General features: G+C 35.5%; 3 protein-coding genes across 9 annotated transcripts in view; 1 reads left to right on the top strand and 2 right to left on the bottom strand.

The window, feature by feature from the left end:
* LOC133524595 (DEAD box protein 52 homolog) overlaps positions 1-3,491 on the bottom strand; it is a 35,334-nt gene extending 31,843 nt beyond the window's left edge. Inside the window, exons 1-4 of the mRNA XM_061860699.1 lie at positions 3,344-3,491; positions 3,026-3,262; positions 2,224-2,409; positions 1,347-1,495 (exon numbers count right to left, since the gene is read on the bottom strand). Coding sequence (XP_061716683.1) covers positions 1,347-1,495; positions 2,224-2,409; positions 3,026-3,262; positions 3,344-3,421 — 650 coding nt within the window. The 5' untranslated portion in view covers positions 3,422-3,491. The remainder of the gene's footprint in view (positions 1-1,346; positions 1,496-2,223; positions 2,410-3,025; positions 3,263-3,343) is intronic.
* The window catches only part of LOC133524590 (protein real-time), a 289,768-nt gene that overhangs the window by 218,437 nt on the left and 46,638 nt on the right, over positions 1-24,693 (top strand). The window lies entirely within an intron of this gene.
* The window catches only part of LOC133524599 (broad-complex core protein), a 178,187-nt gene continuing 162,414 nt past the window's right edge, over positions 8,921-24,693 (bottom strand). For 3 of the 7 annotated variants that reach the window (XM_061860717.1, XM_061860715.1, XM_061860711.1), the window contains 3 exons: positions 22,087-22,255; positions 21,916-21,963; positions 16,313-19,767 (listed from right to left, as the gene is read on the bottom strand). In XM_061860717.1, the coding sequence (XP_061716701.1) occupies positions 19,418-19,767; positions 21,916-21,963; positions 22,087-22,255 (567 nt within the window). In that variant the 3' untranslated portion in view covers positions 16,313-19,417. Of the gene's footprint in view, positions 14,797-14,828; positions 15,667-16,312; positions 20,641-21,915; positions 21,964-22,086; positions 22,256-24,693 lie in introns of those variants that run through there. The other 4 variants (XM_061860716.1, XM_061860712.1, XM_061860713.1 and 1 more) reach the window with 4 other exon arrangements.

Genomic DNA, 24,693 nt, shown 5'->3' with positions numbered 1-24,693 from the left:
ATACAGGGTCAGTACCTATATGAACAAACTTTTAAATAAGAAACTGAATATACACCTTGTACCTAACCTAGCATTTACTTGCGTTTCACCTATTTTTTAAATTAAATTTTATTTTTATTTATATTTTGATTCTAATGTTTAAATTTCTAATCTCAATTTTAATTTATTATAATTGTAATTCTTATTTTATATTATTTTAATTTTTTGGCATATTAATTGGCTTTGTTTTTAATTTTACTTGGGATATTAATCCTGATTTTTATGTATATTTTGACCTTGATTTTAATTTCTGATCTCAATTTTAAATGTAAATAGGCTTTGTTTTAATTTTTATTGTAATTTTAATTTAAAGATAGTTTGAACTTTAATTTAGTAGTAATTTTATTTATACATGTAAATTGACTTTATGAATATATGAGTATGGGTATAAAACGTTTTTTAGGGTTCCGTAGCCAAATGGCATAAAACGGAACCCTTATAGTTTCGCCATGTCCGTCTGTCTGTCTGTCTGTCTGTCTGTCTGTCTGTCTGTCTGTCTGTCTGTCTGTCTGTCTGTCCGAGGCTTTGCTCCGTGGTCGTTAGTGCTAGAAAGCTGAAATTTGGCATGGATATATAAATCAATAAAGCCGACAAAGTCGTACAATAAAATCTAAAAATTTAATTTTTTTTAGGGTACCTCCCCTACACGTAAAGTGGGCGTGAATTTTTTTTTTCGCTTCAACCCTAGTGTGGGGTATCGTTGGAAAGGTCTTTCAAAACTAATAGGGGTTTTCAAGAAACATTTTTTGATAAAGTGAATATATTCGGAGATAATCGCTCCGAAAGAAAAAAAAAATGTGTCCCCCCCCCTCTAACTTTTGAACCATAGGTCCAAAAAATATGAAAAAAATCGTGGAAGTAGAGCTTAAGAAAGATATTAAATTAAAACTATAGCGGACATGATCAGTTTAGCTGTTTTTGAGTTATCGCAAAGAGTTTTCCCTTCATAGTAAAAAGACTTACTTTAATTAGATACTGATTATGTAAATTTGCCTATTTGTTTAACTCGGGTGAAAGGTACCGTTTCATCCCTTGGTTAACAATTTACTATACTTTAAGCTCCAGTTTAGCTTATTGTGATGGAAGAGTAACTACGGAACCCTACACTGAGCGTGGCCCGACATGCTCTTGGCCGGTTTTTTTTATTAAAAGAGCCTTAGAATTTTAAAATGCACAATTCAATATTTTTAGAATTGTCTTGATGAGTATAAGTTGCCTGTTGAAAGACAAGTACAGTCAGCCATTAAAGCTGTTAAAGCAGATGTATCAAAAATGCAGTTTTTTAATTTATAGCACAAACGCAATACCTGTATATTTGGTGAGCCAACTCTCTGGTGGGGCAGAGCACTAAGGCCCGGGGGCCACCTTGTGGGGCTCCGAGTGTGTGCAGGACGGGGAGGAGGAAGGCACATGTCTTGCCGGAGCCAGTTGGCGCGCATGCTAAGATTTGGCGGTCCTGTATATTGAATATCTTCCTTTAGTGACATGTACTTTCCTTAAGGCAAAAAAATCAAGCAGGATGGAAAGCATACAAGAAGAGCGACATTAAATAGGGTATTTCACTGTGAAATGGGTTTTATTTCTTTGATACTCTTAAACCACTTGGGCAGGACTTTAACCATGTAATCCTGGTTTTACAAGTTAATAATATTACGAGTATATCAACACTATAACTAGTGTTTGCCTCTTAATTCAGTGTCTTTTGTAGGGATTAGAATCCAGGGATTTTAGGGATTAGCCCGTCACAGACGGAGCGATAATTACCAAAAGATATCTTATTATATAAGGCATCTTACAATATATTTTACACACTATTTGACAGAGTCCACACTCGAAGCTATAATATATATTTTGGTACCTTGCATTATATAGCTTGGTATATTATGATATATTTTGGTATATCTCTCTCAATGTAGGTGCTAGGCAGACAGTGATATATAATTTTGGTATCATTGGTATGTGTGGTGCTAAGCTACACGATATCTGTAGGCATCTGTCAGTATTTTACGGTATATAAAAAAGGTACACTCTGTGTGTGTCATGTGTAAGATTCGGCGAATTGGTGGATAAGAGGCAGTCCAGTGTATTTAGCATGTTAATTTAAAATATAGTATGTAGTTTCATAGCGATATTTAAGACTGTTGTAGTGCTGTGTTAATATTAAATAAATAGACAAAAACTGACCTCCATCATACAGGGCACTGCTTGCCTCTGCACCGGTGTTGGCTCATCGTACCTGCACTTCATCACTGTGTCCACAAGTGCCTGTTTCACATTGTACTTGGTCACAAGCTCGGAGAAGTCTTGCAGAGCAGCTGGGATGTGACGACCAACCACTTTGATGCCATGTTCGTTGCGGAAGCGGTTATGCTGGAATTTATAAAGAGCCATAATAACTATTGGCAATATTCATAAACACGTTACTGGCCTGAATTAGCTATGAATTGTTTCTCTTTATCTGTCATTTTGACTTATGTATTTGTAAGAAAGGGATAAAACATAATCTAAATCAGGCATGTAAAGTCTTATGAATAAGGGGATAAGAATGCACCTCTTCTGCTTTTGCACCTCTCGGGTGCCTTAGGATGGAATCAGAGATTGTAAAAAGTAGTCTATGTCAAAAAACAATTTTCAATACAAGTATTTATGCCCTAGCTCTACTACTATATAATTTGTACTGTTCAAGTACAAGGGGACTTACGAGGTCAATACAAAGGCCATCTTGCCTTCTCCTGTATTAGACCTTCAATATCAGCTACCTGGACATAAAACTGGACAAAATATTACAGAAACTTTGACATGTTATATTTTTTTTCATTCTTTTTTTTTTATTTTTACTTTGTAATGATATACAGCTTCTTTTTATTCCATTAACATGTCGTAAACTTCTATATCTAGATACAAACATATTGTACATACTGAAAGATATTATGAATCATTGTACAGGTTTATCACAGATTTTCTTAAGTATATTGTCAATTCTAACCTCTTCAATTTCCAGTTTCTTAAGCAAATCTTCTGTTTTCTCTTTTTTCTTCTTTTTCCTTTTTTCTCCCACTTTAACTCCTTCTAATAGCTGTAGTTCCTTCTCATCGCCAGAATCTACATCGCTGGCTTCGCTGCCGGCGCTTAAGTTCTGTATTTCATCTTCACCCTCACTGGGTAACTCCTCCTTAATCTCCAATACCTCCTCTTTCTTGACCGGTAAAGGTTTTGCACTTTGCTAGAAACAATCAAGTATAAATATAATTTTATCTAACAATATAGAAACACTAAGAAATTAGAGGTTATAAATGCAACTTACATTGTTTTTTACGCCTAAAACGCGTTGTTTGAAGGTTAATCCTTTAGTTAGTTTCTTAAATATATCGTAAGCGTCCATTTTAACAGTTTTTGTGGTATTTTAATAAAACATTTCGACGTAAATCCACGTGCAAGTATTTCTGAAAACTGGGATGAGATGTCAAATATGACACTGTCATGTTTCTTTGACAAGCAAGCTTAAGATGTCACCGAAACTGTTTAAGTCATATGCTATGCGGCATAACCACGCAAAATAATTAAAAATAGTGTATTACAAACTAACATATACAGGCATGCTATTCCAAATTAAAATATACTCTTAGGACAGATTTGATTCTTTTAAAATTAGGTAAAATTTTATTACCGGACTTGTGTACCATAAGATAAGTGATATAAATAGTAACTTGAATAGTTTCACTTGGTTCCATTTTACCGCGCATTTAAGGCGCCAAATTCAAAACTTGAGAAAAAGTGGCCGCAAAGAAAGGGATGAAAGATGAAAGCAAAATAAAAGTTTGCTAGCTTTCTTTTATATACTGTCAAAATATTTCGCATTGGGAATTGGTGTACTTAATAATATTTATTATGTAAGTATTCAATATATTACAAATATAATTTTTCGTTGATTATAATGTAAAAAATCTGATTTAAGAAGATTTAAATTCTGTTGTACGTTCCTATATATTTGCAGCAAGGTTCTTTAAGAATCAGTAATGAGAGTGGAAATTGGTTGTTGTTGCTATTAGTTATATATACTACGTATTATTATAAGTAATATTACGTAAAAGTTTTTCAATAAGTACATTTTTATTATTTATTTATTTATTCATACTTTATTGCACAAAATATAAACAACAATTTACGAATAGCGGACTTAATGCCAAATGGCCTTCTCTACCAGTAATTGGTGCAGAGAGAGAAAACAAAATCAAAGACTTAAAATGAAAAGAACATTACAAACTACATTGTATTACATAGATACAAAAAAATAATTTTATTATCTTTTATTATACCTACATACTTGATTATGCCTCCATTAAAGAGATATTGACAGTTAATTATGTAAAGTGCAATATAATGACATAAAAATGCACTGTACTAAATTACCTACTTAACTGTTTTATGTTTTATTTTTGAACTAAATACTTAACTTTAATTATTGTTCTGTTTATGATTTCTCCTGTACCTACTTACATATATAAGATACCTAATATTGCTTTGGCTTAGTAATTCTCGAAACACCTGTACACCAACTAACTACCTATGAAGGAGCGTATTTTATTTAACATTCATTTTTATGGACCATATACTATCATTTGATATTTACCAGTCGCTTTTCGGTGAAGGAAAACATCGTAAGGAAACCGGACTAATCCCAACCAGGCCTAGTTTACCCTCTGGGTTGGAAGGTCAGATGGCAGTCGTTTTCGTAAAAACTAGTGCCTACGCCAATTCTTGGGATTAGTTTCCAAGCGGACCCTAGCTCCCATGAGCCGTGGCAATATGCCGGGACAACACGAGGAAGAAGGATTCATTTTTATGGACTGGGTCAAAATTATTTTCGTCGTCTTGTTTCTGACCACTCTGTCACGCTTGTATCTATGTCATCTATCAAAAAAGTCAAGTGCCATTGTATGTTTTTCTTATCGTACATATCACTTATCCCATAGCACTTATCGTACATATCACTTATCCCATAGCACTTGTCGTACATAGCACTTATCCCATAGCACTTATCGTACATAGCACTTATCCCATAGCACTTATCGTACATATCACTTATCCCATAGCACTTATCGTACATAGCACTTATCGTACATATCACTTATCCCATAGCACTTATCGTACATAGCACTTATCGTACATATCACTTATCCCATAGCACTTATCGTACATAGCACTTATCCCATAGCGCTTATCTTACATAGCACTTCCCATACCTACTCTTTCCAGCTTTCTTTTCATCTCCGGCAGCTGCAGCGACTAGATAAAATCTCATTTACGATAGTAGACCATTATCTATCTAACTAGGGGCGTTTTGCGATTTGAATAGGGAACTTACATTAACTGTAGGAATCCCTGTTTATTGGCGCGAAGTGTAATGTCAAGTTTAAGATCAAGATGGCAGAACATACAATGCATAAGAAAAAGTACGTGAATTGTAGAGGGCAATACTTGCTTTGGCGTGAAGTGTCAATGTACAGAGGGCCTACCGCGAACCACGTTCGCCGTGTTGCCTCCCTGTCATACTTACGTATGAATCTACAAGTGCGACAGAGAGGCAACACGTCGAACGTGGTTTGCGGTCGGCTCTCAGTTTATGTTTTCGATTAATAAATTTATTTTCTTTCTTTCTTTCTTCTTATTTATATTTAATCAATGGAAAATAAATAATATTTACTTCAAAACATCATCCTCGACATGTTTTGGTCCTTAGAGCCGGATAAAATACTTCCGAATATTTTCAATCGAGTCCTTTTACAAAACATTCTTTTAGGGTCTATTAAATCAATAACTACTTACTATGCTTCGCTTACGTTTTTACAGAAAACAAGCCTTTATTATCACGTTTCTACCTAAAGATGAGGACTCTAAAAAGATCTTTAATAAATCTATAGGTAAATATCAGACTCCACGGGACCACTATAATTGGATACTTGACACATGTTGAATATTATAACAAAATTTAGTTTAATGGATAGAAAATGAGCCATCCATTATAAAAATGTGGAATTTAAAAAAATATATTGAGATTATAAAAAATTACAAGGCTCCAAAGTCTCAAAAAACATTTTTTTTTGTCTTTCAAAAATAGAAAAGAAAATGGTACCATTCGATTCCTTATATTTTATTGAAAAATAAATTGTATGACAACTATACACATAAACGCAATATTTCAGGGTTAAAATAGCAATTTCCTTAATCTTCCATACATTTAGGACAGACTAATGTGATGTGACGTCACATCACATTATCATTTTGTTAGAGGCGTTTCAATCGTCGAGTGCGAGACTTTAACTCTCATTTCTGACCTTTGTGTTGCTTAAATGCCATAAGTCCTATATAGACATTTGATCCTCAGGAAAATCAAGATCGTTTGACATTATTTACAAAAATTATCAAGTAGCCAATTCTTTGGAGTAATTGTAATTTGAACCCAACACACGCGTCACTGGTGTTGAATGCTCGTGCGTAGCGTGTTTGCCGGTGCGCGTTGTAATATACAGATCCGTTAGAGAGATGGCACACCGCTTGCGTAATGTGCGCATACGCAGCTCCAATATTGGTGCTCTGTGCTCTGGCCTTAAGTTCAAAATTACATGGCATTTTTATCACCTTAACGACACAGACAACACTGTGGCATAGCTTTATGGTAGTTAAGTTAGGTATGCCGGTTTCAAGTAAGTTACATTTTGACGTAATATTTTTTTTTAACCGAGCCAAAATCTAATGGAGAGGACTCTAAAAAGGTTTTAATAAATCTATAGGTAAGTATCAGATCAGACTCCGCGTGACCACCATAATTCTTTGGAGTAAATGTAATTTGAACCCAACACACGCGTTACTGGTGTTGAATGCGCGTGCGTAGCGCGTTTGCCGGTGCGCGTTGTAATATACAGATCCGTTAGAGAGATGGCACACCGCTTGCGTAATGTGCGCACACGCAGCTCCAATATTGCTGACGTTCAAAATTACATGACAATTTTATCACCTTAACGAGACAGACAACACTGTGGCATACATAGCTTTATGTTAGTTAGATATGCCACGTTAAATTCAATGGGCTTGTTAAAACTATTTAATTAAAAGGGTATTTGAGGGTATAAATAAAAATACAATTCATCAATGGAATCACTGCGAGTTTATTTTATACTTTTATTACACTCAACTGTTATTCTGAGAATTCAAACGCAGATTTCAGTAAAAGAAATCTAAAATCACTTTATAAACAAGTCTAAATGACAGTTTCGTTTTGCGAGTCAGATTCAAAGATACTTATAGTACTAAGTTTTCCGACAACTGATATGTGCCAACTGCCCGAGACGATTCCTTATTCACATATATCAACAACATCAAAACAAGTAAAGACACTCATGCGCAGCGGCTATTGACACCCCTGAACACCTATAGGGTTGTCACTCTAATCTCCTTAAGGCTTAAAGTGCGGTCACTGAGCGTGGAGAATTTCGTTCATTGACCTTTTATGTTCATATATGCTTACCTGATATAATATTGTAGTGACTCTGTGTACGAAATAAATTTGAATACTTTAGTACTATTTAGTAATGCCTCTGTCACTAATCAATTAAATAAATATAAATAAATATTATAGGACATTATTACACAAATTGACTGTCCCACAGTAAGCGCAATAAGGCTTGTGTTGAGGGTAATTAGACAATTGTTTTTATTTAAGCTGTATCTTTTACTGAGGTGTGCCAAATAAGAGTATTCTGTCTATCTATAGTGGGCAAGTTACAGATATATAGGTCATTTACTTAGTCACACTCCTGGCTGAATGCCTCCTCTCGCAAGGTTTGGGCTATATTATTCACACGCACACTTTTGAATTTCTTCGCATATGTATAAGGTTTCATCACGATATGCGTTCATCGAAGTGCCAACCAATGGGGGCCTGAAATTATACTTATGTACCTTCTAGTAATCTTACTTATGTGAGCCGAGGTCCTAACCGAGAGACAATTTACTAGTAATAGGTCAATGTACGACGTTATTCGTGCTCAGATATATCACTTTAATCAACGTGTGCATAGCCATCCACAACGCAGTTACTTTTTGAAGAAAGTTTCCAAGTGTTAACTGCTATATTAGGTAACTATCTGTAGCCACCATAGTTACCTAATGTTACCGTTGTACAGTGTTTCTCCACAAAAGTAAACAGCGGTGTGGATGCATTATGACAAAGCATTTATGAATCTCAAAAACATTGGTCTGACATGATTCGCTCCTCATGCATAAAATCTCTCGCTACACTACTCTCTAGACTAGTGTCAAAACTCGCTCAAAGATGTCACTAGCCGCTTCGCTCTCCTCTTTAAAATCGATTCCATATTACAATCTACAACAATAGTACTTTAAGTGTCTTCACCGACCGGATAGATGTTTCAACTTACAACAATTTAGAGAAGCCTAACTCGTACGCGGCCGGAGCCCATCACACCTACCTACTTACTCGATCATACACGACTATGAAACATTTCTGTACACCCCACCTCCGAACCAGAACTTTAAAAGTATAACAAAACTCACTAACTAAACGTTTAACACATATTTTCTTTGTTGATCAACGATGGCAAACTATAACTTTTACAATAGGTATAACACAATATTAGTTTAGGCTTATTCAGTCGCCGACGCTTCGGATTTTCGGTTCAATCAGAATAATATTAATTAATGAAAAATGTTTTAATGTCGAAATTCCGAAGCGCTTGCGACGCTTAAAAAAATCGATGCTAATAAAAACGCAGATCGTGCATACATTAAATTACGAAAAAAAGAAAAATCTAATCCTAAGTGTGTCAGCAAAATATAGTGCAGTTAAAATTAGAATTGCCACTTAATTAACTTTGACATATAATTGTTATCTCATAAAAAAATATTTCTGTGTATAAAATGTTCACCCGAGTATAACAAGAGGTGTTATTCTGTTAAAAACCAGGCTCGCTACCTTCAGAGATGCGATTTTCTTATCCATAATCGTTCGTTCCTAAAGCGGTTTAACAGATTTTTTAAAAATACTGGCAGTTTATTTTTGAACACGAAAACAACCAGCATATGACATTCCAAAGGCGCTGACCATAATTTTTAACTCAATCTCACCAAGCTTTATTTTATCTGTAGATAAAAAGTTACTTCTAGCAATAACTGTGAGTATATTGTATGTCATAAGTGTGTAAATTGTAAATACATTTATATATTGTAAAAGACTGGTAATCAACGATGGTTGCTCGGCAAGGGAGTTTGTGAATCTATTCCTTAGTATATAATACTTATAAGGTATTTATATAAAAGTTGTAAGTGCACTTTGATTTATGGAACTACATTTTAATGTCGCTATTCACTGAAGCCGCAGATCGCCGCCTACACCCCTAAGCAACAAAAAATGATCATTTGTGTAAACACTAAAAAACGACCAATTTTTATAGCTTTTGAGTGCATTTTGGTCTCCTGAACTGATCAGTTAAGGAGAAGGACCAACTTAATATACATAACTTGAAAATAATACTGAAACTATCGAAAACATGGCGACGACTGCTGGCGTAACTGTTTAATAGATTATATAAAGTATATAACTATAATTACTGAGGTACTTACGTTGGCAGATTGGGAACTATTGCTTTAACTGTATTATTATAATAAAGTGGAAGATACTGATATAACATTAAAGCTATTGATTCAAGAGTATACCGACTTTGGAGAAACAATCAAAGACAAAAACCTTGCAACATATTAGAAAATCTGAGAATTAATATAAGCCATCATGTTTACACTAAGTTCACTACTACCTCCCGAAATTCTACCACGCTGTTGTTCTAATCGGTCGATTTTTAGTTTATTAATTATTTTTTTTCGTCAAATTTTCATAAAATTTGGCGAAAAGATAAAGTTCCCTATTCTGTACAATATAAGCACAATTTCACAGAATGTCCTAAAAAACCTTACAGTGAGTTACGATAAAATATAGTACCTATTTTCGTAACTTAATGGCAAATTTCTTTTTTTTTTATCGGGACAAGTTGTAGTTAATTATCCCGCCCAGAATGAGGAGCTCAAACCCATGAAATTTTATCTAAATTTAACAAATTTTGTTTTCGCAAATCGGCCCTAATAGCTAGACATAGATGTCTGTCAAATGCATCAGTTAACACAATGTAAACGTAGTATGTCAGATGTTGCGCTTACGGCGAAGAGAGGCATTGGGTTTTTAATAACCTCACTGATTTGATATTAATCTGATACTTAAGTACATCTCACTCTCACTAATACCTAAGTACGCAGATGCATTGTCATGACAATTAAAATCAAATCAATATGATGGATTAAAGTCGACTACCGCTTGGGTTGGTATCCAATGCCCATTATTAATTATTATGCAAGTATCGAATAAAACAATGAAGTCGGTATATTCTCATGTTGATTTCCACTACCCTGGCCGAGCAACTGAAATATTTCTATTATCTATTGTAGGTACTGGGTCATCTGTATCTAAAGGGGTTTTTACATCTACCTCCTCGCAGGACACTTTCTACGAGTCACGTTTTCGATTACACGAAAATAATACCAATATATTTTTAATTAGTTTTTTTCATTTTGAGTTTACAAAAAAAGGGGTTTGTTGGTAGTCTTTTTTGACTATAATTTATTAGTTTATGTTCTGATAGTTTGTGAAATAAAAACTTGACAACGTTTCCTGTGAAGATTTAAATGTAATAACCTCTGAAGTCCGGCCATACAAATAATATGGACCAGGTACTTTAAAGACAGACGATATACTATTGCATTTTAAACATGGAAATGGTCAACAAAAATAATGTATGTATGGGAAAAACTATGTAACAAGTGCTATAACTTAGTTTGGCATTTACAATATATTATATTGTATTAGATAAATATAAATCACGTATATATTGACTTGTCCTGGAGACGCTAAATGTAAGTAATACATTAAAATTATAAGTAGTTGGAGGTAATACTTAAAATCGTTAAGACATATTCCTAAAACTGTTATTTTGTGAATCCGTTTGTGAACTTGTATGTTACTGATATGAATATTTTAATGATATTTTTAATCTTATTTTAAGTTGCATTTTTGCGTTAAATGTATTTTTAGCGTAAGTTGCATTATTTAAATATTTATCGTTTATAATTACGTCGCTAAGAAAACAAAAATACTTCTTTAGCTTTTCATTTGTTTGTGGGGGTTTTTTTGCAGGCGGTTTAAGACTAAAAGTCTACTGGTCAAATTGAGCAAAGAGATAAAAGCCTTATTAAATGCAGATTCCAATATACGCATAAGCTGGAGATTCGAGCATTCTGATATTTTTAGGAGGTACGAAAACTCAAAAAAAAGTCAAAAAAGCGCTTGATCTTCTCCGAGCGAATATAAAGCATTTACTGAGCTTAGTATGACGGCCCCCACAAAGTATCCCAAGTACGGTTTCTTACATATTTACTTAGTAGGCTATTGTAATAGTTGTACTGTTAAGAAGGCATCTTGTTGTTGTTTTGTGCATTACACTACTTAGTAACACAGTCGGTTATATATTTCATTAGTAAACTTAACAAAACTCAACTGGCAATGCGAAATTATATCGTTAAAATCAGAGGGCGATTTTATTTTATTAGAAAAGTTTCTCACTTATCGACTTAATATACTTAAAAATGCAGTATTTTGGTATACATTGCAAAATATCAAACGTTTTCATCGTTTCGCTGTTTTATTGTTTTAGTTCTGGTTTTGAATTTCAAAGCTGCCGTCCCGTTTTTTACCGACACATATCCAAACTTAACGCAAATTCACATTTAAGACCTAATAACAATCACAAACGGCTGTCTCCGAAATTGATGTAGTACGCAGCTGTCAACTGAGATCAAAATTTCGAATTAAAAATTCCAAATAGGTGGGAAACTACCAAAAAATAACGAAGTCAACAACCTAGTTTACAAACAGCCAAACCGATAAGAAATAATTGCACAGCGAAAACAACAAACGCAAACACTAAACGTTATGGAAAGACTACGTCTAAGTTTCACTATCAATAAATCCATTAGTAGAATATATAAAAATCCTTTCCGTTAATGATTTTATCTATTTTACCATTTAGTTAATAATATCACGAGGCTTCTATTCCCAAATGATGCCACGATTTACGATGTAATTTCTAACTTATAAATATTTACAATTCAAACTACCCGCTTGTTGTCTCATCTAAGCTTCGGCTAATGATTCTTGTCCGAACGAACCGAACTGAACGCGTTTAAAACGAAATTACTCTCCTATACAGCCAGTATGTGTAACATTGAAATAAAAATTAAAAACAAAATAATATACTTGAGGTATTACGAAAAAGGAGGTATATGCGTTGTAAGCTGGGGATGACCTCAAAAAAATTAGAAAATTATTGTTTCTGAAACGGGTGAACCCTGCTTTTATTTTCTTTAATATCTAAGCTGAGGTTCAAATTACGAAAATTAAATGTTATAACTAAGTATTTGGATAAATACCAAATAACGTTCCATTAAATATAATCATATCACAAAGTACGAATATGTAACATTCCGAAAAAGGAAATAAAATACAAAAGCTAAAATTAAAATTCTTAACTCAAAGTTATACTATAATTGGAAAAATAAATGCAGAATCTTCGACTGACGAAGATGAAAATGTGCATTGATTGAAAATTGATGATCCTGCGATCTTTACTGACGATTCACTTTCAGTGACTGATATGTCGGCTTTTAAATTCATAGGTATAATCACGGAAGAAGATACTGATTAACAATAATTTGGATATGGCACGATAGCTAATTTTATTCATATTTTTTCTTTAGATTTTTCAGAATGTTTTATTCTACTGGAAATAAATGCATATTGGCATATTTATATCCCCTTTCTTTGGCTTGTGAAATATCACGGTGTTATATATTTTCCTTGAGGTGTCTTCGTACATATTATTTTGTGATATGTCGGGAGTTAGTAGTTCCTGATAGGTTTATCGTTCGTCAATGTACACCCTGACCAGATATGTTTTTATTTCAGACGAAACGGTTCCTAAGCAATTTCCTATAATATCATTAAATAAGTAAATAAAATATTTTTTTTACAATCTGCAGCCATCTTATGGTTATTCTAAGATTTTTGAGAATAATATAATAATAATAATCTAATAAATTTTCAATAACGAGACGTCCGCTACGTTGGTCGACATTTAAATAAGAACCACTATACACTCATAGAGAGAAATCCGAAATTGGATACAGATTAAATATAATTCTATTAATACCTAAAACTACGTAATTTATTACAGAAGAAACGCTTTACTTTTACATCATGATTTGAAATCATGCACACGTATACGATCGTCGAACCGAACCTTTTCGAAGACCCTCTCGCGGCGTGCGTGCTTCGCAACCCTGTAAGCTCGGCGGCGGCTCGTCCGCCAACTGCACTCGCCACGCCACATAGTCCACGCCGCGCTCCTCGCAACCTTCACCAATACTTAATGGCATGAAGAAGAACGAAGGCACGGCTACTTTGATGATACCATTAGAATTGAAGCCAAACGCACATAGATTACACATATGTTTCAATTAGACATTAATTTTGTACTTTCGAAATCAGATTCTAAGAAGTCTTTGTTTTTTTTACTCAACATCAACATTTTTAATCTAATTTTTTTTGGTTAATTAATTACTATATAATCTGTATTTTTTTTTAATTTAGATTTTGGCGTTCCGAAAAAGTCGCTTTAAAAAATATTTTCTTTGCATTTTAAAAATTACGGTTTAAAATTTGTACGTTCTTTTTTGTACAGTTAGCGATTCTAATTTGACACTAAACATTAATCGAAAAGTGATTAAAAAAAAACGTTCTTCTTTTACAATACGGTTGGCATAATTTTGGCAGTACTAGAAATATTAATACTTTAGTATTGCTCTGGATTACATTGTCATTATGAACACTGTTTGAACATTTTCACTCGAAAATGCCAGTAACTTTAGTTCTGTTACATTATAATGTCACAAAGCGAAGTTCGATCGTCGAAGCGTACACTAAGCGAGGCCCCGCGAGGTGGGCGCCCTTCGCCTTTCATTTAAGCAAGGGCGCCCACATCGTGCGGCGCCCGCGCGACAATACTGTTCATGTAATTTTAAAACTAACGTCAATATTTAACTAATTATAATACGAATAATTAATAATGCGGCAAAGTCCTGCATTGTTTTGGCATTGTCCGTTATATTGCACATGATGCTATCCCTTTCGTATCCGCGTCCATTGGGCCTCGCGCCGAATGCGAGCGGGCGCGCCCGAGCGCAGTCGTGCGAGGGTGAAGTAGCCACCGATTTAAGCCATGGTTTGTGGTCATTGAAGACCAGGGGGCAGCTGGGGCGCGTGGTCGCTGGCGCCCAAGTCGAACAGGTGGTGCGGGGAGGGCGCGAGCGCGCTCTGCAGCGCCGAGGTCTTCAGCAGGCGCTTCAGCATGCCGCTGGAGCCGCGGTGCTGCAGACTCTTGTGCGTCGTCAGGGAGTTCTTAGTCCGGTACCTTCGGTGGCAGAACTCGCACACGTACAGGGTGTCGGACTGCTCGTGCTTGTCTTGGAAGTGTCGCTTCAGGGAATAGTAACAAGAGAATGTCCGGCGGCAGTACGGACACTCTTGTGGCTCGTTGATCCCGCCGGCGGTGGGCGGGGGCATACGGAGGGGCGGTACAGCTGCAAAATTAAAGAGAATTCAATTAAACCGCTCCGCTAAGCCATTCGGCTGTGGACCGAACGGCGATGCTTTCAGACAAGACTATAAAAGAAGTATTAATTGAAAGTTACTGTTATAGCAATTATTAATAATGGAGAATGTATGAGGTTATAGTAATAATAATAGTTATTATTATAATACTAATAATATGCACTGTACACATTGACTAACTACACAGTAATCACGATTTTTTTATTCAAATCTTAGAAAATTCTCTCAACCACAATGACACAGAAACACGTGATAACAAAATGATAGAAGCATGCTTCAAGCAACACAACAACGTCAAAACTGCGAATCTCGATGGGAGAGGGCACTCGGCTCGGGATATTAAACAAATTGAAAAAAAAAAGAAAAAAATCCCAAAAAAAATTAAGTGTCAAAAAAAGTATCGTATATTTTCAATGTAAACGGAAAAGGAACCTTAACCCTAGCTTAAGACTAAAACGGTGCATGATTATTATTAGAAAGTCACTGTTAATGAGTTAGCGTCTTATCCCTAGCTGCTAAAGCTATGTCTGACCTGGGAGTGCGGTGGTATAGGCGAGGTTGCTCTGATGGTTCTCTTTGCTAGAACACTGCCGCGCGCCGCGCCAACTCCGTCCGAGTAGTCACTAAAAAAAACCGAATCTGATCGGTTTCCCCCGGCCTCGACTTGTGGTAGGTGTATATGTGGGTCATCAGGGAGTTCCTCGAGCAGTATACCCGCTCACAGATCGTGCATCTGTACTCCTCCTGCCTCTCGGCGTGTTTGTCGGCTATGTGCCGCTTGAGCGACGCCTTCGAGCATAATACCTTCCCGCATAGCGAACACGAGAATAACTTTTTACCTGCAAACAGATCAAACCAAAAAACAAATGTGGGGAGGTCCCCAAACGCGTTCGAAAAATAAACGTAACCTAACTGGGATTCCATTGTTCATTTTTCAAAATGCAATCGTGTGAAAAAATTAATTGAAAATAATTGTTCCAGAAAATAAAAAGTGACTTAAATTATAATAAAATAAAATGTAAAGTAGGTAAATAAAGAATAAACAGAAATGATGGCGAAGCTGCAAAGTGGCTGGTGAATATTGTGTTAAGGGAGATAAAACACCATGCAGAAAAGGCGGAACAGAGAATCGAGGCTTGAAAATAAATGCCAAGCGTGACACGTTAATAAAAACATAAAACAGTGCGCAGCCAAGTACAGTCAGCACTATATTATGGAAGCTCCGGGAATACAACGCAATACACGAAGCGTACAATAAATAATCACTACAGGTGAAGCGTGAGGATCTAATAAAACTGACGATATTATTTCAGTATATTTGTTTTTATTAAAAACGCCATTATCATCAATATTAGGATTTATGAAGTTCGGTATAACGATTACAATTACATTTTATGAGTAGTTACTTCAAGTATTTTATTTTAAAAGTAAAAGAAAGAAGACTATTTCGTACATAAGTGATGTCAGCTTTAGAAAAGCTGCTATTTTTTAGAAAAGTGCAGCCCATCATTTGATTACAGTTGCCAGACATTTTACATTGAATGTGGCGCGTTCACAAATAGAATTTATTTAAAAATGGAAGACAAAATTAAAACTCCCCATTTTTGGCACATTTCGCGTTAAAAACGTTAAATATGGACTGCATTACACAGATGCCAATAACAAAAACGTAAGGAGAGTAAAATAATAATTTAAAAGAAAAAATATAAAAATTTCAATACAACAACCAATAAATTAATTTAGATTCCTTATAAAATAAGTAAAAACGCCAACAAGAAGTATAAGAACACATTGATAAAGACGCCCGCCGCGCGGGGAAATTATGTACCTACACGAGATGTAAAACAAACAGGTCACGGAAACAGTCTTAATCTTGCTAAGATCCTAACTAATGTAGTTCCGACAGGGATGTGTTCTGCTCCTTAGAACACGGTGTAGTTCTTGCCCTTTAAAACCATGGTTATCACCCTCAAATTTTGAGATCACAAATTTAATTTAGCTCCAATATAAACCGAAATAAGATTCTCGAATCACAAGCGAATTTTCAAAAAACCGAATTTTAGACTCGTCGCATTTTGAAGCGTAATTTTTTATAAAATTAGTAATTTTAGTAAATAATTGTACAATTTTTTATCTACTACGCCTAATAGTGTACAATTCAAACGCGTACTTAGTCTAATCAGTCTATAGCGCTTATTAATTTTGGCAAAAGTTTTGCGTTCATACGCCCTTTTCTCTAAATAAATTCATCACGTTCCTCTAAAGACATAATTCAAACACCAAATGACCGTACTGCCTTAGCAGCACATCCCTGTAATCATAAATAAACATGTAGACGCTATTATCTATGTGAATTCAGATAAAACCTTAATCCTATGTAGTTAACTAACATAATTCCCAAACCCAAATTAACAATAAAACCTAGTACTAAATTACTAGACAAAAAAAAACAACAATTCTACCGTTTACGTTTCAAAAACTTTGCAAGTTCAAGCAAATAAAAACTTAACATTTTCCTCACACACGGAATGTTGCGAATTTTTAAAAATTTTGATTCCGTTTTTTTCCAAGTCCTTAATTTTTTCTAACAAGAATATCGTTCCAATTTTAGCACCAAATCTCTAGTCTTCCAATTCGTTAAAGTATAATATAAAGCCTACTACGTTAATAACTAAACGAATTGTAATGGCTAAGCTTTTATGTATCTAGCAATAACAACAGAATCTTATAACATATAGCATTAAATTTACTTTAGGAAGCCTCTCATACTTGTTAGTAGAAGTATAAAGCGTCGTCCCGACTACAGTACTCGTACAATAAGACGTGTTTCCAACACTACTTCTAAATTTAGAAGTACACGCAAAATATGTCTTTTTCATTAAAAACACAATAGTTATGTAAAGCAGGCACTAATAATTACTTAATGTGTATATCGTTACAATAAATAATGTGTTTATGTTTAAGAATTTCTTACGGCTAATATAAAGAAAATACAACAATAGCATTTAACGACATCATGTCGGCGAAGTGATGTATATTCAACTAGGAGTAAACACAACTAGACATTAACACCACTGAACTTGTCGGGCTCAAAACTTTTACACTACTTATACATATTAGTAATTCTCTAAGTATATTTTCTCAAACAGTCGTTAAAATTTGCTTTTAAAAAAACGTGCTTTAGTACACGTCGATAATTTGGCGTTTCTGTAGTCTAAGAGTTTCGAAGCCCTGCCTTAGTACAATTACAACTATTATATGGCAAGCAAAAAAATCGATAAAGTTGATCTCGAAATATTGAGTCAGCGATCGACACTGTCAAATTTAGGAACATTTAACACTGAGAGTTATTAAATTTATTCTATTTCTTATTATGTAGTCAATATAATAATGTGTGATGTATTGTAATTACAATTGTACAAAACAAACAGGAACAAAATACATGTATTGTTGTTAATGTACGAAGAATAGATGTATAAAACTATTATAATACGTAAAAAAAAAACACTACACTAAACAAGGAAAAACGCAACAATAATAATTTGAAATGAACACAAGTCGTAATAAAAGTTTAGTTTGATATAAGTAACTAATTCTGACTAAACTAAAACATAACTATGTAGCCATAATCATTCCTTCATAAATGGCACCTCGATATTCACTTCGCAAAATATTTTTGCATTGATTTTTAATTATAGTTCAAGAAATAAAGACTCACTGGTGTGGCAGTGTACAATTAAAAGATAATAAAATTAAGATAAATCTAAAAAGATATTAAAACAAGAAGAAGTCAAACCGAATGAGTAAGCGCAATAAATATTATAACGTTACCTTAATGTGTATGTGTATGTCATTAAATATGTCTATTTCAGTATTGTTGGGTAAAAGTCCGGTATTATTAGTGACCTGTGCTTTCTGCGGGTTGAGTTTTGTTCAAAAATAAACCCTTGCTTTATCTTTCTGCTGGTGCTATGTTCTGATATCAGTCTTACGAATAACAAAATCACCTAAAATTAAAGTGAATTTGAAAAGCCTCATAAGCCAATTATATAATTGTGTATAAATTTTTTTAAATAGCATTTTAGTAATCTCGTATAAATATCTAAGAGTGAGATCATGTAGGTAAAATTACAGAATAAATAAATTGCAAAACGCCGAAAAATGAACACAAGGTTGAAAACAATATGCCTCTTTAGTTAGTTTACTTACACGAACACGGTTTCTTTTTTTTTAATTTAAGCCTAATATATAAATTTACAGCACCAAGATATTAATCTTTTCTCAAAATATTTTTTCTCTTCGCCTTATTGTCACACATTTAACATAGTGTATAATTCAGGAATAGTCACATACCGCAGTATTGCACTGTGGGAGCGGTCCCGCGGGGCCGCACCCTCCCTTGTAACATTTGGAATGTCAAAGGAAGCTCTCGGCTTCATTGTGATGATAGTCACTGTCATGGTCACAAACATACAACTACCAAATTCAAAGTTCTGGTCAAAAAAGTGTATAATAAATCTTAAAATAAAATATCAACGAATATCAACGAGACATTTAAAAGATATAAAAATAAATGTGATAATTTTATGTTTAGACGTTGAATTGATCTTTGAACTTGTAGAAGTCGATGTTGTGGTGTTGGGACGCGATGGGATTAATTTTGGCGTCGACGTTGGAAAGGTTCTGGGGCTGCAGCTGCGGCGCGCCGGGCGCGGGCAGCGGGAGCGGCGGCGGCGGCGGCGCGCCGCGCTGGCGCCGGTGGTAGATGCTCTTGTGGTTGTTCAGCGAGTTGAGCGTGCGGAACACCTTGTGGCAGAGCGAGCAGCGCGCCGAGTGCAGCGGCTGCAGGTGCTGCTGCTCCGTGTGCCGTTTGAGCGTGAGCCGCGTCGACAGCAGCTTGCCGCACACCTCGCAGCGGTGCCCCGCCCCGAGCGGGCCCACTGCCACACATAACAACCAACATTAGCGCATTAGTCAACATACAGCCCGCCCACTCGTATCCAACACCACTGCGACCTGCGCTCCAACGGGTCCCATTTTGAAGGAACCAATTGGCACAATTAGCACCACTTGCAAATGTGGTTAATTATTTGCTGTTGAAATTGTATTGTAGAGGCAATTCAACGTGTTTAAAAAGTTCGAATTTGACTAATGCGCTTCTTTTTTATAAATGGAACGTTGGTGGTTATGTGTGTACCGATCATAGATGTCCCAATTGGTTCCAGAAAGGCAAGACTGCGCGAGTGTGCATCGACCGTGGCTCGGGCGCCGGGAAAATAGCGGCAATCCACGCTCGCGCAGAAGCGTTTTACATTATTAGTAACGATAAATTATGTATACATATAAGATAAAGACTGCAATGCGCATGCAAGTACAAAGTGAATCTATGCTATTTACATACAAGTGTTAGGAACATATCGCGTTACATTTTTTAAACTTAACAAAGGTACGGGCAAGAGTATGGCTTTAAGGTGGTTAGGATGGCAGTTTTGTTTCGTCGAATGGCAACGTTTCGTATGGCGGGTACGCGGGGCGGCGGAGAGCGCGGGGGGCTCGCGGCGCGCGGGGCCGTCAGTTGACGGGGTAGAACGGGCCCTGGCCCGGCGCCGGCGCCTGCTGCTTGCGGTGGTAGATGGACTTGTGGTTCCGGAGGCTATTCAAGCTGGAATACACCCGCCGGCATATGTTACACACTGGCTCGCGCGAGGGGCGCATGTGAACGTTCTGAATGTGCCGTTTGAGCCGCGTCAGCGAGGATAGGCTCTTGTTACACGGCTCGCATCTGTAATCTTCTTGGGGGGTGCGGGCGCCACCTGGTCACAACACAAGCTGTTAGCCCCATCGAAGCTTCGAACGCACTTTTAATGCACTCTCCATAACGTAGCCTCTCTTAAAGCACCGCCACCCCCCTTTAAGTCTGATGATAGCCATCCGTCGAGTCGTATAAAGCGGTATTAGTACGCAATGCATTGTTCTCTCTACCTAACCGTCCTACGATGCTTACGGTGAAATGAGTGAAATCAGTTTTACAACAAACTGACGCGCCCGGCTCAGTGCAGTTTCGAATATCTTGAACAATAGTAATTCTTCAATGAAATCAAATGTTTTATTAAGCTGACACCGCGATAGCGTTACTAAAATTCCATTGTCCAATCTTGAACGTTCCGAATATAATTTGACACAATATTTTTCCCAAGACAACGTAATAATGGGTAATACGAGTTTGTTTTTAGAAACATGACTGATTCATGGGATCCACCGTGATTCTACAGACACGATCTTATACCGAACTAAGATTTTCAAAACTATTACATTCCAGACGCTTGACATTCTTAGGACGAGTGCATTTATTTCTAAGTTTAGTTGTAAATGTTTGTATATACATTGTTTTTGTAACAATAACATTTTACAGCCAATTAGTTCAAGTGCGTGATTGACAAAATTCTTACCAATAATCGTGAAATGATTTGAAGGAAGTAGAAAGTATAAAAAAGAAGAAGAAAGATTCAAAATAAAAGAAAATTGCGAATTAAAAATTAAGAACAAAACAACCTAATCCGGAGAAGGGAGTGAGGGATGTCCTAACACACAGTGTTTTCAAATCACATCTAGGAAACAAGCTAGCATATGTTCATAAACTATGGTTACAATACAAACATGCACGCCGCATTGCGTTTTGGTTCAATGATCAACGACTTGAGAACTGCCAACAGACAGCAACAGACAGGAACCAAAACTTAATAGGTATAGTCAATACAAACATCGAACCAGAACACAAAAAAGCTAACATTAATATTTATACAGATCACAGAGCACAAAATGAAGACATATACAGAGGTTAAAAGGTTATAGGAGATAGGGATATCATAAGTAAAATACATAATAATATTTATATCACGTGATAATTGCCTCATACATTTTGTAAAAATATAAAACCTAATAATGATATATAAACCTAATAATGACAGAGCAGAGAGGAAGCGGTGATGGTGGCATACGACAGACAGTGCATTAAAAATATCGTTTTTTTTTCAATATATGTAGGTAATGCATAAAATAAACTTGTTGCTAGACAAGCCGCGACTCACCTTGGGAAGTGCTCGCCATGCCGTCAGGAGCCAGCGGACTCTGCAGACCTGAAAACACGATATCGATATTGCATTCATCTGTACCATGCTTCATCTTTATTCTAAATAGGGACTATCACAGTATCAAATTCACAAATCACATACTACGGCAAACACTATTATTATAGTTACCTTGCAATGATGGATGTTCCGTGAGTGCCGCCATACTGAAGTTGTAAGTGTTAGAGGGCGCGAATAGTTTCGTGTCAGCCGGTTGTATGAATGGCGATGGTGGCAGCTGGGGCGGTGGTGTGCGGTCGTCATTTTCGGCTGAACTACCACGTGACGGCGGGCCCCCTCCCTGAGGCACATACGAAATAGGCATTTTAGTCTTTGGGGTATTTTATACTAATCCTTAATGATGCCAAAGCTTTGCTTATATTAGATGATTTTAAAGGGTAAAGTTACTAAGATTAAGTAAATCAAACTTAAAGCAAATTACCTATTTCATCTCGTTATCTAAATAGCTGAAATACCCAAATGATATTCAACAAATTCTGATTATTCAGTCTTCCTGAATGGGGCCAAATTAAAAAAGTTATTTAGGCAAAATTATCTCAAGACTTGAACTATCAGACTTGGTATTCCAATTTAACTTTGGCAAACAAACTTTCACTTAGTGAAAAAAATATTCTAATGTTCGAACTTCGTAGTTACGAGGGACGTCTGTTATTTAAAAAAAAAACATGAAAAAGCGCCGGTAATAAACAAATTCTAAGAATCGGCAAGACCTTGAAGTATTGAGTTTTTATACAAAATGTTATTGATCTCTTTTTAATTTGAGGAAACCAAGAAACATAATTTTTGTATAAGACAAGTATCGGAGACACGTGAAAAGATCAAACGAAAACAAACACGGGGTTGTTATAGATACTTAAGTACTTATCTAAGAAATATAATATGAATAACATACTGTTTATTGTTTAATTTATTTCAATTGACTTAATTTTATAAAGACCTATAGCTGGTAAGTGCCTCAGTAGTTGTTAAAATCAGGTGGTTTATTTTTTATAGACAATTACTATCTATAATATCAATTATTTTCTAGGTTGTCCGGAAGAGATGTTATTACCTAATTATACTTTAATTTTAATATTACAAGTAAAATGTATTGCTCTTGAAGCAATAAAGACTATTTACTTATTTATAACATTCTAATAATCGGTGAACATAAAAAATATAGCCACAATCGAATACAGAACATACTCCTTCTATGAAATTGAAGTCGGTTAAAAATGTATAATAATAGTAGTAAAATGGATAAATGGTGACATAAGAATTGTTATTTTTATTCTAGTTCTAGAGCGACTCGTAGGTACTCACTGTACTTACCCTACTAATTAAAGTTCGAAAAAATTATAAACTTTGAAAAGCTTTCGGAAACTATTAGGTAGGTCTACAGAAACAATTCTAGTCTCGTATTGTAGCAAATTTATGTAGTCTACTTTAAATACGCCCTGAGAAAGTAGGTACTATCAAAAACTAGTCCTTTAGGGTTATAATCGCCCAAATGTAAAAAAAAAACCGAAATGTTCGCGGTTTTTTTCGATTTTTGACAAGCAGCGCTCGAGGTCACAAACTTGCATTATTCATTGAGCCAACATCATAAACAAAAAAAAACTACCGGATTTGACGCAAACGAACCCCGTTACAAAAGGCGACAAAGTTACTGGATTCATAAGAAAATTCTTCGTAATTCGTCATCTTTGAGTCATTGTCAATAGATGTCAGCAGGACGTCGTCTATCGGGTATTAGCACTAGAACGTAATGTTTTTCTCCAAACTTTAAATTTGAAAGACGAGTACGATCTAGATTCAAGCTTTTATAGCAGCAAGCTAATGTTTCAGTTCTAGAAACTAAGGCATTAAGATTACCGAGTATCTAGCACTAGAATCCGTACCCGGAACCGTTTAGTGTCAAATGGCGCGCCGATTGTGTTCGGGTGACAAATTATCGGGCAGTTAGCTTTGCTCTAGTGCCCGAGTCGGGTTAAATTTTTTAATGCATTGCCTAAAGATATAACGCGATCACGTGACAAAAAATGAACAAAAAACTTTGGCAGTTTACAATAGCGTTTATCGCGAGGTAAATTAACAATATGAAAGTGTCAAATCTTTAATACGCTTTTCAAATAAGCGGGTGAGAATTTTTTCCAAATTTTGAGTTTCGCGGTAGCCGAAGCCGTCCTGCCTGAAAAGGTCGATGCCGAAGTGTCATACTTGTAAACATGCTAATATTTCTGAATGTTTTAACCAATCATAGCGTAAAAATGAGTTATCTAAATTGTTAGTTTTTGGGTATTTGGTACGGGGTAATTCCACGAGACTAACGTCAGTTACCAATTCTTTCGTGTGTTTTTACATTAATTAAGCAAATTTTAGTATCCAGATATCTACCTGTAGGGCTACACCAAACATACAGACAATTAAATTTGCTTAATTAATATAAGAACACACGAAAGAATTGGTAACTGACGTTACAGTCTCATGGAATTTCCCTACGTGGAAACGGTCTCCCATTTTGTCCCATGTTGTCCCATTTGCCATTTTGTTTGTAATTATTAGTATCAATTTTCTTTTATCGGTGGACATAAATCATTTTTAATAGGAAAAAGGCAAGTCAAGAGCGATTTAACCGAATAATTTATAGTAAATCTACTAATCTAAACAAAACGACAGTGACAACTTAACTTGTTGTGGTCGCATTGTCGCTTAAGTTTATAGAACAAATGGTACATT

Source organism: Cydia pomonella, chromosome 13 (genome assembly GCF_033807575.1).
Source record: "Cydia pomonella isolate Wapato2018A chromosome 13, ilCydPomo1, whole genome shotgun sequence".
In the NCBI taxonomy this organism is placed as follows: domain Eukaryota; kingdom Metazoa; phylum Arthropoda; class Insecta; order Lepidoptera; family Tortricidae; genus Cydia; species Cydia pomonella.
Note: the sequence above shows the minus strand (reverse complement) of the source record. Positions and strands in the feature narration are given on the sequence as shown.